The 14,909-nt window shown below is 39.3% G+C and overlaps 4 protein-coding genes across 8 annotated transcripts; 1 reads left to right on the top strand and 3 right to left on the bottom strand.

The window, feature by feature from the left end:
- Positions 1 to 357: 357 nt before the first annotated feature.
- pxmp2 (peroxisomal membrane protein 2) lies at positions 358 to 2,335 on the bottom strand. Its single transcript, XM_058070504.1, has 5 exons — positions 2,125 to 2,335; positions 1,747 to 1,866; positions 1,475 to 1,637; positions 844 to 963; positions 358 to 755 (listed from the first exon to the last, which is right to left on the bottom strand). The coding sequence occupies exons 1-5, from the start codon at positions 2,232 to 2,234 to the stop codon at positions 687 to 689; spliced, it is 582 nt and encodes a 193-aa protein (XP_057926487.1). The 5' UTR covers positions 2,235 to 2,335; the 3' UTR covers positions 358 to 686.
- A 633-nt stretch (positions 2,336 to 2,968) lies between these two features.
- On the bottom strand, positions 2,969 to 7,155 carry unga (uracil DNA glycosylase a). 2 transcript variants are annotated; one of them, XM_058069936.1, is made up of 7 exons: positions 6,945 to 7,155; positions 6,385 to 6,638; positions 4,337 to 4,432; positions 3,898 to 3,995; positions 3,733 to 3,821; positions 3,474 to 3,652; positions 2,969 to 3,401 (listed from the first exon to the last, which is right to left on the bottom strand). In XM_058069936.1, exons 1-7 carry the CDS (start codon positions 7,000 to 7,002, stop codon positions 3,261 to 3,263), a joined length of 915 nt encoding a protein of 304 aa, XP_057925919.1. In that variant the 5' UTR covers positions 7,003 to 7,155; the 3' UTR covers positions 2,969 to 3,260. The 2 variants fall into 2 exon arrangements, with proteins under 2 accessions (XP_057925919.1, XP_057925918.1); XM_058069935.1 differs by having other exon boundaries at positions 2,984 to 3,401; positions 6,385 to 6,585; positions 6,901 to 7,149.
- Positions 6,442 to 14,756, top strand: alkbh2 (alkB homolog 2, alpha-ketoglutarate dependent dioxygenase). Of its 3 annotated transcripts, XM_058069939.1 has the most exons (5): positions 6,458 to 6,623; positions 7,979 to 8,177; positions 8,255 to 8,453; positions 11,204 to 11,287; positions 14,606 to 14,756. In XM_058069939.1, exons 2-5 carry the CDS (start codon positions 8,024 to 8,026, stop codon positions 14,619 to 14,621), a joined length of 453 nt encoding a protein of 150 aa, XP_057925922.1. In that variant the 5' UTR covers positions 6,458 to 6,623; positions 7,979 to 8,023; the 3' UTR covers positions 14,622 to 14,756. The 3 variants fall into 3 exon arrangements, with proteins under 3 accessions (XP_057925921.1, XP_057925922.1, XP_057925920.1); XM_058069937.1 differs by lacking the exons at positions 11,204 to 11,287; positions 14,606 to 14,756 and adding an exon at positions 8,516 to 8,920; XM_058069938.1 differs by lacking the exons at positions 7,979 to 8,177; positions 11,204 to 11,287; positions 14,606 to 14,756 and adding an exon at positions 8,516 to 8,920 and having other exon boundaries at positions 6,442 to 6,623.
- Positions 8,677 to 14,873, bottom strand: usp30 (ubiquitin specific peptidase 30). 2 transcript variants are annotated; one of them, XM_058069930.1, is made up of 13 exons: positions 14,740 to 14,873; positions 13,683 to 13,792; positions 13,432 to 13,605; positions 13,267 to 13,370; positions 13,101 to 13,199; positions 12,707 to 12,752; positions 12,554 to 12,648; positions 12,189 to 12,248; positions 12,027 to 12,113; positions 11,864 to 11,944; positions 10,745 to 10,967; positions 10,559 to 10,667; positions 8,677 to 9,998 (listed from the first exon to the last, which is right to left on the bottom strand). In XM_058069930.1, exons 1-13 carry the CDS (start codon positions 14,865 to 14,867, stop codon positions 9,746 to 9,748), a joined length of 1,569 nt encoding a protein of 522 aa, XP_057925913.1. In that variant the 5' UTR covers positions 14,868 to 14,873; the 3' UTR covers positions 8,677 to 9,745. The 2 variants fall into 2 exon arrangements, with proteins under 2 accessions (XP_057925913.1, XP_057925915.1); XM_058069932.1 differs by lacking the exon at positions 14,740 to 14,873 and adding an exon at positions 14,450 to 14,671 and having other exon boundaries at positions 8,679 to 9,998.
- Between the last annotated feature and the right edge of the window lie 36 nt (positions 14,874 to 14,909).

Here is a 14,909-nt window from a genome sequence, read left to right as displayed (position 1 = left end):
AACTTGTGAATTATTACGAGTTTCATTAAATATAAATAGGGCAGGGGTCGGCAACCTTTAGCATCAGGAGCCACAGTGTGGTGCTGCAGAATATTACAGTTTATAAACTTGTACAATATGGAATGTTTACCTGTTACAACCAGAAAATTCAACAACCAGAAGCACAATGAGCATATGTAAGCCTACTCTAGAGCCTAAATTATTTCAATAGTAACTTACTTACGATTCAACTCAAGACTCACTCACTTTTTTTTCTTTCCAGTGAGAATCACTACATACTTACAGTACATGCACTTTTCTTTTTAAAGTTTTCCATACTCGAAAGGCTAAGTGTAAGTATAGAAATATATGAATTGAGACAACCATTTTCTGTTGCATTTATTTCTGACATTACAACTCCAATGTCTTCCACTAGAGGCACTTGATGGTCTGTAATTAATACCCACAGCATATTTTAATACAGTATTAGTATGATTTACAATACAGGTTTTGGTATGTATGGTGATATTTACAATAAAATGCATATTTGTGGATGTTGTCATAAACCCTGTCAAGCATTCCAAATGTTTAATCACAGTGTTAAAATTACTGACAGTGTAAATTATTGTTCACATTAACAAAGATGATCCCATTTAGTCCCACTTGCTGGCCTTCGTTATTTTCCTGAGTTGCAATCTTGAGATGATTCATTTCCTCACTGATGCGAGGTAGGCGTACCAAAATAAGGCGATCATGTTGGCAAATAGCACTCGGAACTGAAAGTAAAAAACACACACACTAACAATTGGGAACAATAATGGTGTTGGGGTGTAACAGTGGACAGAATGTGTGTGAAAAACATACCTGAACAGGCACAAAGTTGACATTGATGAACTGGAAAGGTGTCCAAACTTTCCAATTCATCTTCAGAGCGGTCCAATAAGTTCTTCTAATCTTCTTCATGAAGTCATCCAGTCCTTTCGCCTGAGTTTATGAGAATTTTTGATTCCTTATTAAATATCAATATAAATTATTGAAAAATCTGCAGTAATTTTACAAGAATAAAGTCAAAATACTAAGAAAAAAAAATACTGAGAAAAAAATTGTCATTTTTGTAGCATAACATTGAATTATTAAAGAAAAATTGTTGTGATAGTATGCAAAACAAACAAAACAAAAAAATATCAGTCATAATATTATGAGAAACAAAACAATAAATGTGATTTTTTGAAAATGGGGAAATGCTATATTATTATGGAAATATTATGTAATTCTGGGGAAAAAAGTCTGAAATTCAAACAAATATGCTTTATCCCATAGTTTGGACGCCCCTGCGTCGTACACAGATCTCCTGACTGTAAAGGTAGACTGTTTTTTATTTGCACATGGCTTTCATGACTTTGTGTGTGATGGTAAGTTTTTTTTAATGTAGCACAGAGGTCTTTAGAATCAAGAGTGAGACCTGATTTTGTAATATACTGTAATGTGTACCCACCTCCAGGATGTTCATAACCAAGTAGAAAAGCAGCAGGAAGGCAGGGGCAAAACCAAGACGATCCAACAGCAGGCGTTTGATCACACAGTATGGATCTGTACTGGGCACCCACACCTCCATCAGCTGGTAAAAGTAATGGCTGACTGGTCCGGTAATGAACAAACTGGAACAACACAGCACAATACACCTTTAAGTATTCATTCCAATATAAGTCATGTTACAATTGAATTATGCAAAAAGTGATCACAAATTGTGTAGTCAAAAAATGTCACCCATAAATGGCATAGCGTGCAGCTCCTGCAGTGTCAATCTCTTTAACAGCATCATTTTTTGACCTTTTTTTTGCCTCCAAAATCTGAGAAAGAAGATTTCCTATGGTTGAGAGGACGCCACTGAAAATGGGAGGGACAAACACAACCTCGTGAGGTAGAAGCTGATTGGCTGAATTGGAACTATTGACACTGACTAATTACTGCAACTAGATGTGTATATACTGCATACCAGCAGCTTAAAGTTAATAAACAGAGACACATATTTAGCTGACATCACAGTATGATAAGTTAGCGGAGTTAAAATTTGTGTCGAGATCCGAACACTGACAGTTCAACGGTAGCAGCAAAGCAAACATGTCAAAGTTCACTAGGACACACCTTGTTACAGATTTAGTCAGAATGGGATATTTCTTGAGAAGAAATAGGTACTGCTGAAGAAAACGATACGGGATGGACGCATCCCGGAGCGGCACACTATTGACAGGCATTGCAACTTCTGCAGAAACACAACACAATTAAACATTAAACTGAATTTGCGAGAACTCAACCTTTTCCGGTTGACGTCCTTGCTTCACAGCTGGCGTCATTACGTCATCTCCCCGGACGGAAGTGTAGCCTCGCTATTTTTTAATGACCATAAATACAGTAGTCAATAACAAGAAAGCATAAAAATGTGTTTTTTATTCCTAGTAAAATATTTGGGAGAAATTAATGTTATAAATGATATAGATATAAAATCATGGTATCGAGTATCTTGGTTTACGCTCTGCTTTGTCTGATTTTTCTGAATATGCATATATTTTATCGGCGTAAATACATGCACGTGACACTTTGTTAAAACTCGTGCAGCAATATTCCGGAAGTATTCCGGTAGTACAGCCTTACTAATAATCCAGCCTAGAAGTCAAAATATTGGGCTAGTTTTTTCAACTTTGTCGAAAAGCAAAACATTTCTGGTTTGGGGAGAAGGTGGGGGTATTTTTGACACTTGTCAAAAATGTAGAAATTAAATGATGGCTCCTAATCAAATGTAACAAGGTTCCTTATTGTGCATGGATTGCCTGAAGTTACTTTGACCTATGAACAATCTTTAATGACTCAAAAAGTAAAATAGCACAAATACCACTCTAGCATTTAGCACACTCAACAAATGGTGAGATGTTCAATTTCTTTTTCCGACTGTGTAAAAACTACTACTAAAATAAAGCTTTCACTGTGGTAATATCATAAAAGTTGGAGGCCATTTAAATGTAATAGTGAAAACAAATCAGTGAAATGTTTAATGTTTAAGAAAGGCAACATAGCACATATTTACAACACAAACTACAGAAAAACAAGAAATAAAAGAAACGGGCATTGCAGCAGCCATGACAAAAGGCTATAAAGTAACTTTGCAACATAGCATAACGGTGTATGTAGATAGTGTAACTTGTAAAGATAACTTTGAAAAAGCTTATAGAGGATAATTTGGGGTGTAGTTAATACAGATGATCCTAGATCAAGCGGGCATATCTTTAGAGTGCCTTCCAGTCAACAGGTGACTTTCCAGATTTCTTCAGCAGATCATTGGCCTTTGAGAAATGTTTGCAGCCAAAGAATCCTCGATGGGCCGACAGAGGAGAGGGATGCACGGCCTGCAGGATGTGGTGACGTTTCTATCAAGTCAGGGAACATCATTATTATTAAATCAAACTCATCACTCTAGTATTAAATGCATGTGTGCTCACTCTATTAATGGTGGCGCCCTTCTTCTGAGCGTAGGCCCCCCACAGCATGAAGACCAGGCCCTCCTGGTTGTTGCTGAGCCACTGTACCACCGCGTCAGTGAACGTCTCCCAGCCTCTGTCCTTGTGAGAGTTGGCCTGGTGTGCTCGTACAGTCAGCACGGCGTTGAGCAATAACACGCCTATTGGGTGACAGGTGACTCTTTGGTTATGGTATGTGGTAGTAAGTGGTTCAACCGACTAGATTTCTTTCAAAACCAACCTTGTTTGGTCCAGCCAGTCAGATCTCCATGCCTGGGGTGCTGAAAGCCTTCTATGTCACTCACCAGCTCTTTGTACATGTTCTCCAAACTGGAAAAATAGATGGCAAACATGGGTCTTAAAGTGGTGCCAGGCAAAGAAAATGCAAAGTGCTGTCGCAGATTACCTGGGAGGGGGCGGCACAGGTCTTTTGACACTGAAACACAACCCATGGGCTTGGTTTGGACCATGATATGGGTCCTGACCAAGGATCACCACTTTAACCTGGAGGGAAAAAAAACAACAACACACAGTGAGACGACCACATCTGAAACAAATCATGCACCAAAGGTAAGACTTGACGAGACCTCCTTTCAGCAACCATCAAAAGATTAATTATGCTGGTAATTCATGTCCACAGAGATCCAATAATGTTAAAATCATATTCAAAAAGCGCTAAACAAAAATATGCCATTTATTAATATTGAATCCCCCTTGGCGGAAATTCACTTATTGCCTTTGGGTCTGGAACCAATCAACAGTGATAAATGAAGGATGACTGCACACACATTTCATGTGTAATTATGGGAAGTAGGTTTAGGCAGGAGTTCAACAACAAGACTCACATCATGGATGTCACACATCTGTGTCCAAGTGAAAACCTGCTCAGCAGGAGGGTAAACAGTGTGATGTTTCCTCTCTTCATCAACAAACTGCATCAACTGTGGGAGGAAAAAAAAATTACAATGCGTTCACACTTCGGTTCGGTTGAAACAAAGTCTGGTTTGTATGCTCTGCTGGTGCCAATCCTTTGGTTAAGTGTATGCAGCCATCCAAACCCTGGTGTCCACCAAATAAGTGGACACAGACTAAAGCGTTAGAGAGATTGGCTTGGTCCGCTTGCAAGTCTCTCGAGGTTCAGTTCACTTGAGGTCAAATGTGAACACTAAACACCAAGCCATAAAAATGACAGCAAAAAGGTTGCAGAAATTACAAATATGTAAGAAAAAAATAGATTGGTGTCTCTGCCCTCTTCCTCTGTGTGTGTGACAACAATGCTCTTTTAAAATATACTTTAGAAACATATGAAAAATAAAAATATTAAATGAAAACAAAATCAGACAGTATTTTGGTTTGAAATGTTTGGATTATGTCACATAATAGTTCTCAAAAACTTCCCGATCAAGCTCTTACTGCGGCATACCCCCGGGGTCAATACTGGGACCAAAACTGTTCAAATTATACATTCTGTGACGTTACAAAAGACCTAAAGCTAGTACTATTTGCAGATGGCCTTCCCACCTTCAAAAAACAACTCAAAACCCACCTCTTTAAATCTGTTTTTAATGTTTAACTTTTTATACCTGACTGCTGTGCCCCGCCCCGCTTTTACTCATGTTTTAACTGTGTATTAACCAATGACTGTTGTATTTTGGTGTGTCTTCTATTCTGTTTACTTGCTTTATTCAACTTCATTCTTCTGTAAAGTGTCTTTGAGTATCTTGAAAAGCGCTATACAAATAAAATGTATTATTATTATTATGGAAATAGTGCTAGTCACAGAGAAAATGACTACAGTAAAAAGATGGTTTGATAAAAAAAGAGATTATCTTTGAACCTAAGCAAAACTAAAATAATGCCACTTTGTAATAGCAGAAAGGATACATACATGCAAATATAAATTGATGATGAACGAAAATATATTTTTCAACTTGTGGACAGTGCACCTCTACTAAAGTTGTCCTCTTTTTGCTCCCTTTCATCCTGGATTGAAGAGTGTTTTATGTAATATTGTTTATTTATGTTTGAATAAAATACATGTTAAATAAAATAAATAAATAAACAACAATAACCTGCTACCAAACAATGACATACAATGCTTCTCAACAAGAGAGGAGAAATACTACTTCAGAAGAAAGAGTAAACATAATACACTTGTACGCAAGAACAATGCTAAAAAAAAAAAAACTTCCACATTTCAGGGGAATGAAATTATGGAACTGATTGAGCAACAAACTCAAACAAAGCACTAATATGAGCTAATTCAAGAAACACTACAAGTTAGTAGTAGTTAGTGTTTGCGAAATACAAGGAAGAATCTTGAGTCACCGTGTACAAAATCCTGTCAAATACTTCTAATTGTTCATTCTTGTGAGTTCATTATCCAACTATTTAACTAACTCATTACCCAACATAATGTTCTCTTATGCCTATTTTATATTGTTAATATATACACTGTGTATCTTATTACTGTTATATGAACTATTTACAAATGACAAAAATGTTGACGAGTATTTTACCACATTTTTACATTGCCTTATCATTATAAGCCTTATCAAGTATTTAAAACTAGCAAAGACTCCATCTGTATAATACAGGAAATGTGTTGCAATTGCTGTGAAACGGACAGCAACCGGGGTAGGATGAAGTAAGCTTTGCTGTTTCTCCTTTCGGATACGTGGGACTGCGAATTGTATTATGTGATTATATTCCAATATAACGTGCATGCATGTTCAAATAAATTAAACCATTATCATTACATTATGCTTTGTTTTGTTGTTGTTTTTTTACTTAAAAAAGTAAACTTTACTTTACTTAACTTAAAACAGTTTGCTCTTACTTGTTAATTAACTCAGCCCCATTAAACATTAAGAGTGCTGCACTGTCCACCCACCTGCTTGAAATAGGGTTTTCCAAACTCAGCAGCCAGTGCAGTTTTCCAGCTTTCTCCAATCCCAGGGGGAATGCGACCGGAAGAGAGTTTCTCCAGCGCTGCCTTCTTGTTACGGGCGATGGTATCCAGCTGCTGTTGAGATAGCGGCGACGACGCCGGGCTGCTGGGCTCCTGTTCGACCTCCGAAGACTTTCTCTTCCGCTGCATGATTTTAGTCAATTGTGCACAACGCAGAGCAGGTGAGAAGTGAGCCGCTCGGGGTGATACTAGCTGACTAAACTGTCGACAGCGCACAGCAAGCATTGTCACGATGTGTTTTTAACAATCCTAAACAGACCTGTGGTTTTGAATGTAGCTTGGTTGTCGCTCATACTCGTAGGGAACGGCTAAAGGACGTTCCAACAAGCGCACGACTGGTGCTAGTTAACTACAAATAACGTTATATGTTAACATAAACCTACTGAATGTTAGCTAGCAAAGCAAACTCCACATTTAACTTAACTTAATGACACTCACCGAGCCGTTCGCATTCTCCCCCACTTCATTTTTTCGATCTTTACAAACCCTCTTTTTGGAGACCGGTGAAAAGAATGAATTAATTGTTTTCTGTCCGATCATTTTGTGTCTTCTATGGTAAATGTCCACTTGTAAAAAGCACTGTAAACAATGTGAAAATTAGGTAACAGCAGACCCCTGCACGCCAAAACAACTTCGCGCCAACAGACAAGTGACGTATGAGTGCTATGCAAATGAGCAGTGAGGCGTTCATGACCTTCCCTGTTTCCTGGTGTTTCTTAACTTCTCCGCTGTTCATCAGGTTTTAGGCAGTTTTGTTGCACTAAAATAAAATATGTTAATTTCTTGCGTTAATGAAGCACGTAACACAAACATAAACATAGTAAAATTGTTTGAATTGTATTGTTGTGTTGTTAATACACCGCATGAGTCAATTCATGGCATCACTGTATTGTCATGAGTTTTTTTTTTAATGTAATTCTCACCTCAATATCCCCAAATTAGGTCAAATGGAGTTGCAAGTGACAGAATTTGACAAATAAGTTGAGAAACACTGTTGAATTCAAGTAAAAACTACAGAAAGCTGTTCATTTTGCTGCTACATTGCATCTTTGAGAACAGTCACGTCTTAAAGGTCGGTACCTTTTAATGTTAAATTATCCTTTTCATTAATCATTTATATGCATTCAGAATTTCTTACATGTAAAACTATGACTGTTAAAATATCAAAACATGTAAACATTATTGAGTCGACCGCTGATGACATCATAGACACAGCTGACTCCAGGGTCCTGTTTCAATGTAGTAGCAAGCAAATAGGATGGTAAAAAGGATGTTTCGTCTTTAGAAAATACATAAGAACACAGTTGGACTCACATGGTGTATTAACACAGCAATGCTTGACATATTGTTGGAAAACTGAGGCAAATTTATGGCGCAAATTTTCAATAACTGAAAAACACACAAGCCGGGGCAATTCCCCCCTTTCAAGATTTCAGGATTGTATTCCGTGCAATGCTAACCAGTGGGAGTAAAATCCTCTACCGCCCAATCTTGTCAACATTCTCTTCATCTACAGGTCCAAACAAGTCCAAGAAAGAAGGTTAAACTAGAAGTGGAGCAAATGGTGGATGCAGAGGAAGATGAGTTCTCTGATCCAGTTCCTTGGCAAAAAATCGAATCTGAAGGTCTGGACTGTGACTACGCTTTGCTCTTCACCAAAGAGGAAGCTGACCATCTTTTTGTAAAACTGGAAGAGGAGGTGGTATATTCAATAGGTACAAGTAAAGTATTTTTGCTAAAAGTCTGACAGGATGTATGAGAGTGTTGGAGTGAATAATGTTGTCGATTCCAGGGGAAGAAGCAAAGGTGCAGGTGTTTGGGAAGGTGTACAATATACCAAGGAAGCAGGCCACCTATGGAGATACAGGACTAACTTACACATATTCTGGAGTGACACGTTTAGCCTGTCCATGGACTCCCACTCTGGAATATATCCGCAATGCTGTCACCAAAACAACAGGACATACATTCAATTTTGTCCTGGTCAACAGGTGAGAAATTTAACAGGTGGAATTCAATGACTTGAGTCTCCAACAGCTGTCGTCTTGTCCAGATACAAAGATGGGCAAGATCACATGGGTGAACATAGGGACGACGAGAAGGAGCTGGACCCTCTCTGTCCCATAGCCTCAGTCTCTCTTGGGGCCGCACGAGAGTTTGTCTTCCGCCACAGGGATGCTCGTGGTAAACAGCGCTGTCGGCACATTGAGCCCGTTAAGATGGTGCTTGCTCATGGAAGCCTGCTCCTGATGAACTCCCCCACAAACACATTTTGGTATCACAGCCTTCCTGTTCGAAAGAGGATCCTCCTGCCTCGCATTAACCTCACATTTAGAAGCATACTGCACACCGGCAAAAAGTGAACCACTGACCTCTCTGCACCAATTTCATCTGTTTATTATAAACTACTCACACACCTGCAAATATATAGCTTGCCAAAAATAAAACATTGACTTTATTCTTTTTAATATCAGAAAATTGTCACTTTAGAGATTGCACACAAACATGACATCACCCGAACGTATTGTACAATAGTGCAAATTGCAAACATTAACAGGCTTTTGCGCCACCTACTTTCTTCTCAGCTGGTTTGGAAGGAGGAAAATGGCAGTTACTAGTAAATGCAGCTAAACCACCTTTCATGATTTAACGCAAAATCATGACACCAACAAAGCCAATTAAGGTCCATACTGAAGTAAAACAATTGTCACTTTTACATTAGCACACAGGGCTTCATGTGGTAAAAATCTTGAGACAAAATGGCACTTTGTGCAGCTACAGTATGCACAACTTGAATCCTGTATTTCAATAATCATAGAAGATTGTGTATCTATGTATATTATGCATAATTTCCAAAATGTGTATACATAGATTGCTGCAAATGTTTAGAAACTGTGTTGTCTCCCATTCATAATTATCTACGGTAATTCTTCTCTATGTACTCATCATTGACAAAATAATTGTACCAGCTTGCATTCAAATAGTTCTTACAGTGTCAATAGTAAATGCTTCGCACACAAACAACCTACTGAAGAGATGTTATCCAGGAACCTTGTACTTGCCGGTCAAATACAGAGTAAGACTCCAAACTAGTCCGTATTCTTTGGGGGATTGTTCTGTATAAAAGCCAGCAACATCTCATGACTTTCAGTGCTTGATATGATCCATTTATGTAACAAATTGCTGTCAAATGACTTCACAATTTCGCCACCGTCGTCCATGTAGCAAAGGGCTTATCCAGTTGTTAACAGTATGACTGGAAAGGCAGCAAAATTTTGAGCTCTTACTCCTCTGGATGCAAGGCGGTGCTCTGCCTGTGGACTCTCTCATAGAAGAGCATGTAAGCATTAGATGACAGAACCTCGTGGAGGCTGGCTTTGCGGACGGAGTCGTCAGACACCCAGAGCCACCGAGAGATGTAGGGCGTGGAACTGTGTGGTGGGGAGGGGCTGCGGCGGTACGTTACAAAATGTCCCGAGTGCATATCACCGTGATGAACCAGCACGGCTGTGAGCTGGAAGAGATACTCTGTAGAACTGGTGGAAAGAAAAAAAACATATGTGAAGGTGTGAACATATTTGCTTAACGTTATAGCTCAGGAAGGTTCAAAGTGTTAGGCAGGCCATCCGTAGAAGGCACAGCGACACACACACCAGTTCTGGGCCCGCCCCCTCACGCCTGGGCCCGGGACAAGATACCCGTTTGTCACCCCCTGTCAACAGCCCTGTGCATATATGCAAGTGTGTTCTCTCTTCTCTCTGTGACATACGTGTTGGATGACAAGAGGGTTCACTTTGCATCCTTCTGTTTTCAATGATTCTATAAGTGGAGTGAACGGAGAGAGTGAGCTCATCTCATTCATCATCTTTGTGGAGGCGGGAGTTACTATGCTGGCTCACTGATGGAGGTGCTCAGGCAATGGCACCTTCATTCCGACAGCTTGCTGAGGCGCTTGGTCGGCAAATATAAACAAAACAGTGCAAAATGGTGCGTGCCCACAGAGTAGACAGTGTCGCTGCCTACATTGCAAAAACATACACATACAGGCAACTTTTGTGTCAAGCTAATGTCTCATACGGATACACGGTAGTCTTACCGAAAGTCAAACATGAGGCCCAACTGTGTTGTTCCACTAGTAGAGTGTAAACAAACAGATGAACAGTTTCCATTTGTAAAGGGTTTGTTGTTGTTATGATGCTCTTCATCTGCAAAACAAAATGGCAACAAACTAAGTATAGAATGTATATAGAAACAAGCAAGATGATGTTGATGTTTACCCTACCAGTGCCATTAGCAGCAGGCTTCCCCATAACCTTTTCTGATTGTTCAGTTTTTTGGTGCTTGGCCAGATGTTTGGTCTGCTTTATGATCTGTGCAGAGGCATTGTGTTTGTAGCGGTCCATTGATAGATACTCTGAAAACTGTACATGCTCTTGTCTTTTAATGGGGGTCCCTTCACTGGACCATGTGAGTCTTTGCAGATGGACACAGAGGCACTGGGGAAGCTGACATATGGAGTAACACATTGGTTAGATACTTAAGAATACACACGTTCTGTACAAATGTTACTGTTCTAAATGTATACAGGTATATACACAGTACAGTGTATAAAAACTCGCTAACAACATTGCATTGTTTGATATACATGTTGCGATCAAGCATTAACATGTACACTGATGTAACATGTTTATGATTAAAAACATTACCTTCAATCACTAAACTTCTTTTCTCTGCACACTAGTTCTGTCAACAACAACACTTATGATGCCCGCTCTCCTTGGGATGGCTGTGTGTTCCAACAAAAGACGTGTACTCCAGTCCTCAGGTAAAAAAAAATGCAAACGAGCATCTTGTTGAGTCTTTGTAGCGAAATTGAGCTTGGTATACACTCTTCCATCTGTGAATGATGCTGAGAGTAGCGGTCAGCAAGGTGTCTAGTTAGTTAGTATCAATGCGCAGAGGTGGAAAGATGTTTCGGTAGTGTTTTAAATAATCAAAATACCGCAAGATACTGCAACTATTACATGTTATCATCAATGTACGTGTTAATGCATGATCACAGCATGGATATCAAATGATGCAACGTTGTTAAGAGTTTTTTTTAGAGGGCTTTAGTCGAAATGGGTGTATCCCAATGGCAGCAATGGAAGCTAGCACAAATTAACTAAGGGGAATGAAATGTATGTTTAGATTGTGAAAGAAAGTGTAGTTCCCCTTTAACATTTTGACTTTATTCTTGTGAAATTGTTGATTTTGTTTTTTTAGCTTTTCTTATTAAATTATAATCTTAGATCTTATCTAATAAAAACAGCTGCGTGCTGCAAATGGCCCTGAGCCACACTTTAGACACCTCTGTCTAAAACAAAGGACCACCTGTAACATGAAGCAAAATTCCTATTACCTTTCCCAATTTAAGCTGCTTTACAAACGTGGTCCGCTGACTTTCTGCCACCTGTCCACTGAATACTGTCCCAAGTTGAAGCTAAAACATAAAAAATAGACATGTCTTTTGCAGCATATTACAGAGAGACTCAAATTTGTAAAAAAAAAAAAAAATTAAATACCTGTGTGCAGTTTTCACACTCTACTTCCTTGATGGTTTCTGAGGAGATAAAATGCTGTAGACACTGATCCAGAGAAATCGGTCGACCCTTGACACAAAAACTCCTCACATTAAAACTGAAAAATCTACATTGATTTACATTTTTAATAAGGAATCTGCTTACCCATTGAGGTAAAGGGATGGACAGTGAAAGGCTTTCAAAGGAATCATATCGTACTGGACTCTGGAAAATAAAACATTCTCTATGACAAAACTGTACCACATTTGATCCTGGGCTCGGTGATTCTGACTCAAACGGCCTAATCAGAAAATAAATTCCTACTGCAAAAGTGAAGAAGAAACTGTGAGGAGCCATATTGTGTGTCTGTATGCTACTTTCTGGTTTATACACAACACATTTCTTTTTGTTGTGTCCGCAAAAAAGTTTAATGGATATTGATTTTGTTGTTTTTGTGTAAGCCAGCCAACTAACCAACAGTGAGCAAAAATATTTATGTTTGCACTTTTGTGAATAATAAACATACTCACTTGTTGCTCACATCGCTTGCACAACATGTTGCTCGTTAAACGGCCATGAAAAGGATGTTGAAACTTCCATGGGCTTGGTATTGGATGAAGAGGTGCTGCAAAATACGATTTTCTTGTATTTCTTCCAAGAATTGGTCAGATTTTCTGTCTTACCTCGACTTCTGCACGTCCTACTTCTCTCATCCTGTTCAGGAAGATTCTGATTTATGCACAAAAACACAAAGTAAAAAGGTAGAGACTGTAAGTAATTAAACAAATGAGCGTAATCTATAGTGGAGATTTTTGTTGGTAAATGAGAGAGTATTGTCATCATTGAAATCTCTTGCAATGTAGAGAGGGGAAGTGAGGATGCGGGTGCAGAGACACCCTACTCAGAGATAAATACTATAGGCAAATATGACCATGATTGGCCAGAATGCATGGTAGTTGTCATGGTGTTGATGTCAGAGTCCAAGGCTGCCGTGTTTTAATATTTTACTTTCCTAAAAGTACTACAATTTGGCACTGATTTGTTTCGAACAACTCAAGTTGGAAAATGATTGCTTACCTCAAGAGACTGCATGTCAAAAAAGTGGGTGACTTTAGGCTGGCGGTCCCGCTCCTCCTCAAGAGATGATGTTAAGACGTGAAAGAGTTCATGGGCATCCTAAAAGAGACATAATTAGAATAAACCTTACACAAAAAAGAGCCACAAATATGCACTCAGTACTAGCCTGCTCTTCAAATGAACTGATGTGCCACCGATAGAGCCTGAGAACGTCCAGCAAGCATCCAGCATCCAGCACATCTTCATCCCCGGGCTCATTACTAGACAGTGCTGTCAGTACAGAAGTTAACATCAAAATTATGAAAGGTCAACAAGGCTCAATTTTCCAAACCTTTGAGAAGCTGAAGAAGTGTTGTGGACAGTTTGTTTTCTTTGCACGACTGGATTGCTGGTGAACTTGAAAATTTCTCCAACCATCGGATGAAGGACGGACATGCAGCCAAACCCTGAAGCAAAGAGTTCAGGAAGCAAGTATTGCCGAGGTTCAGAAGACCAGGAACCATACCTGTAGAACAGCACAGCTCACTCTTAATGTACTGCTTCACAATGGATTCGAACATTGCGCAGCCCATCTGCTGTTACCTTTCTTTCTCTTCTTTCGCTCTGTGATTGGGCCCCACAAAACGTATACACCCGCCACAATGGCAGCAGCGATACCACCGATGACACCCCAGTTTTTTATCATCTTGTTTCTAATGAAGGCAAAACAAGTCAATGACACGTACAGTTAAAAAAGCATGACAGTAACATCAATCCATTTTCTATGCCGCTTGTCCTCATTTGGGTCATGGATGACAATAACAATCAGCAGTTTTTTTCTATTGATTACACTGTGACAGGTGAGCTAAAGCCAAATCTGGCATATGTTACTTCATAAATGCTGATCTGTATTCAAATATTCAATAGTACTATAATTAAGTTACTTTTGAAACCCAATTTTGAAACCAAACAGGGGTCGAGCAGGGTCCTTCAGCAGCCATTTCATAGAACTTATTAGTGCTTCCTGTGTAGCAGACAACTACAGAATCCAACACGTGTTTATAGCTTTGTTACAAATTGTATTCCCAACGTTATTGAAAACTCCCTAAGCTTTGCTTCAGGAAGAGAAACTTTCTTATTTCCCTTTTTTAAATTACCCAGCACACGTTCAAAGCTAGCGTGGTATTCTAGTTGTCCAGTCGGCAGTCAGCGATTTTATTTAACAACTTTGACCAACGATATCACTTGTGCTGCTACTTGACTAGCAGTAGCTACTTGCTACTCAACCCAACCGCTGATTCAAAGACACCAAGCGTGGATCATATGCTTGTTTATATGTCATGCTAGCATTAGCATGCGAGGTAACTTACCAGCAAAACTGAGAAAAATCTTCTTTTGGTGTAATATCTGAAATTCAGGAACAGCCACCCGACATATTAAGGCGGATTTGTAATAATTCAAATTAAGTATTTTATCGCAAATGATTATTAAGAGCGACATTAAACCGGTCGTTCGTTTGTCTACAGGTCTTGTACCAGCTGAGCATTGACATTGCATGGCGGCGGCGCCGCCGTCGTCTTGACACGCTTCTATTTTGACCAGGTGAACTATTAACGTTAAGAAGCTTAATTTGGAGTTTGCCAGAGGAAAAAGACTTTACCTGATGCTGGGTCCAGTGCCAAGGTACTCTCTGACAAGCTTATCCGAGCTTTCTGGTCTGCACCACAACATCCTGTCGTGAATGCGGAACTCTTGTCTCAGTAGCATTGTTTCTAGTGGAACCCACATAAGGACCGTACCTGTATGGTCAATGTTAAAATTTTCAGATGA

This window comes from Doryrhamphus excisus, chromosome 4, assembly GCF_030265055.1.
Source record: "Doryrhamphus excisus isolate RoL2022-K1 chromosome 4, RoL_Dexc_1.0, whole genome shotgun sequence".
Lineage (NCBI taxonomy): Eukaryota > Metazoa > Chordata > Actinopteri > Syngnathiformes > Syngnathidae > Doryrhamphus > Doryrhamphus excisus.
Note: the sequence above shows the minus strand (reverse complement) of the source record. Positions and strands in the feature narration are given on the sequence as shown.

Bases quoted from the DNA above. Each gene is read 5' to 3' on its own strand.
- pxmp2 (XM_058070504.1), bottom strand. From the start codon at position 2,234: ATGCCTGTCAATAGTGTGCCGCTCCGGGATGCGTCCATCCCGTATCGT. The intron at 1,867-2,124 runs GTGTGTCCTAGT...TCCCATTTTCAG, and splicing joins CTGACTAAATCTGTAACAAG to TGGCGTCCTCTCAACCATAG. The intron at 1,638-1,746 runs GTGACATTTTTT...GTGTTGTTCCAG, and splicing joins GCACGCTATGCCATTTATGG to TTTGTTCATTACCGGACCAG.
- unga (XM_058069936.1), bottom strand. From the start codon at position 7,002: ATGATCGGACAGAAAACAATTAATTCATTCTTTTCACCGGTCTCCAAA. The intron at 3,996-4,336 runs GTGAGTCTTGTT...TTTTCCCTCCAG, and splicing joins AGATGTGTGACATCCATGAT to GTTAAAGTGGTGATCCTTGG. The intron at 3,402-3,473 runs GTGAGCACACAT...CTGACTTGATAG, and splicing joins AGGGCGCCACCATTAATAGA to AAACGTCACCACATCCTGCA.
- alkbh2 (XM_058069937.1), top strand. From the start codon at position 8,024: ATGGTGGATGCAGAGGAAGATGAGTTCTCTGATCCAGTTCCTTGGCAA. The intron at 8,178-8,254 runs GTACAAGTAAAG...TGTCGATTCCAG, and splicing joins GGAGGTGGTATATTCAATAG to GGGAAGAAGCAAAGGTGCAG. The intron at 8,454-8,515 runs GTGAGAAATTTA...CGTCTTGTCCAG, and splicing joins AATTTTGTCCTGGTCAACAG to ATACAAAGATGGGCAAGATC.
- usp30 (XM_058069930.1), bottom strand. From the start codon at position 14,867: ATGTGGGTTCCACTAGAAACAATGCTACTGAGACAAGAGTTCCGCATT. The intron at 12,114-12,188 runs GTAAGCAGATTC...TTTTGTGTCAAG, and splicing joins CCATCCCTTTACCTCAATGG to GGTCGACCGATTTCTCTGGA. The intron at 10,668-10,744 runs GTAGGGTAAACA...TTTGTTTTGCAG, and splicing joins GCCTGCTGCTAATGGCACTG to ATGAAGAGCATCATAACAAC.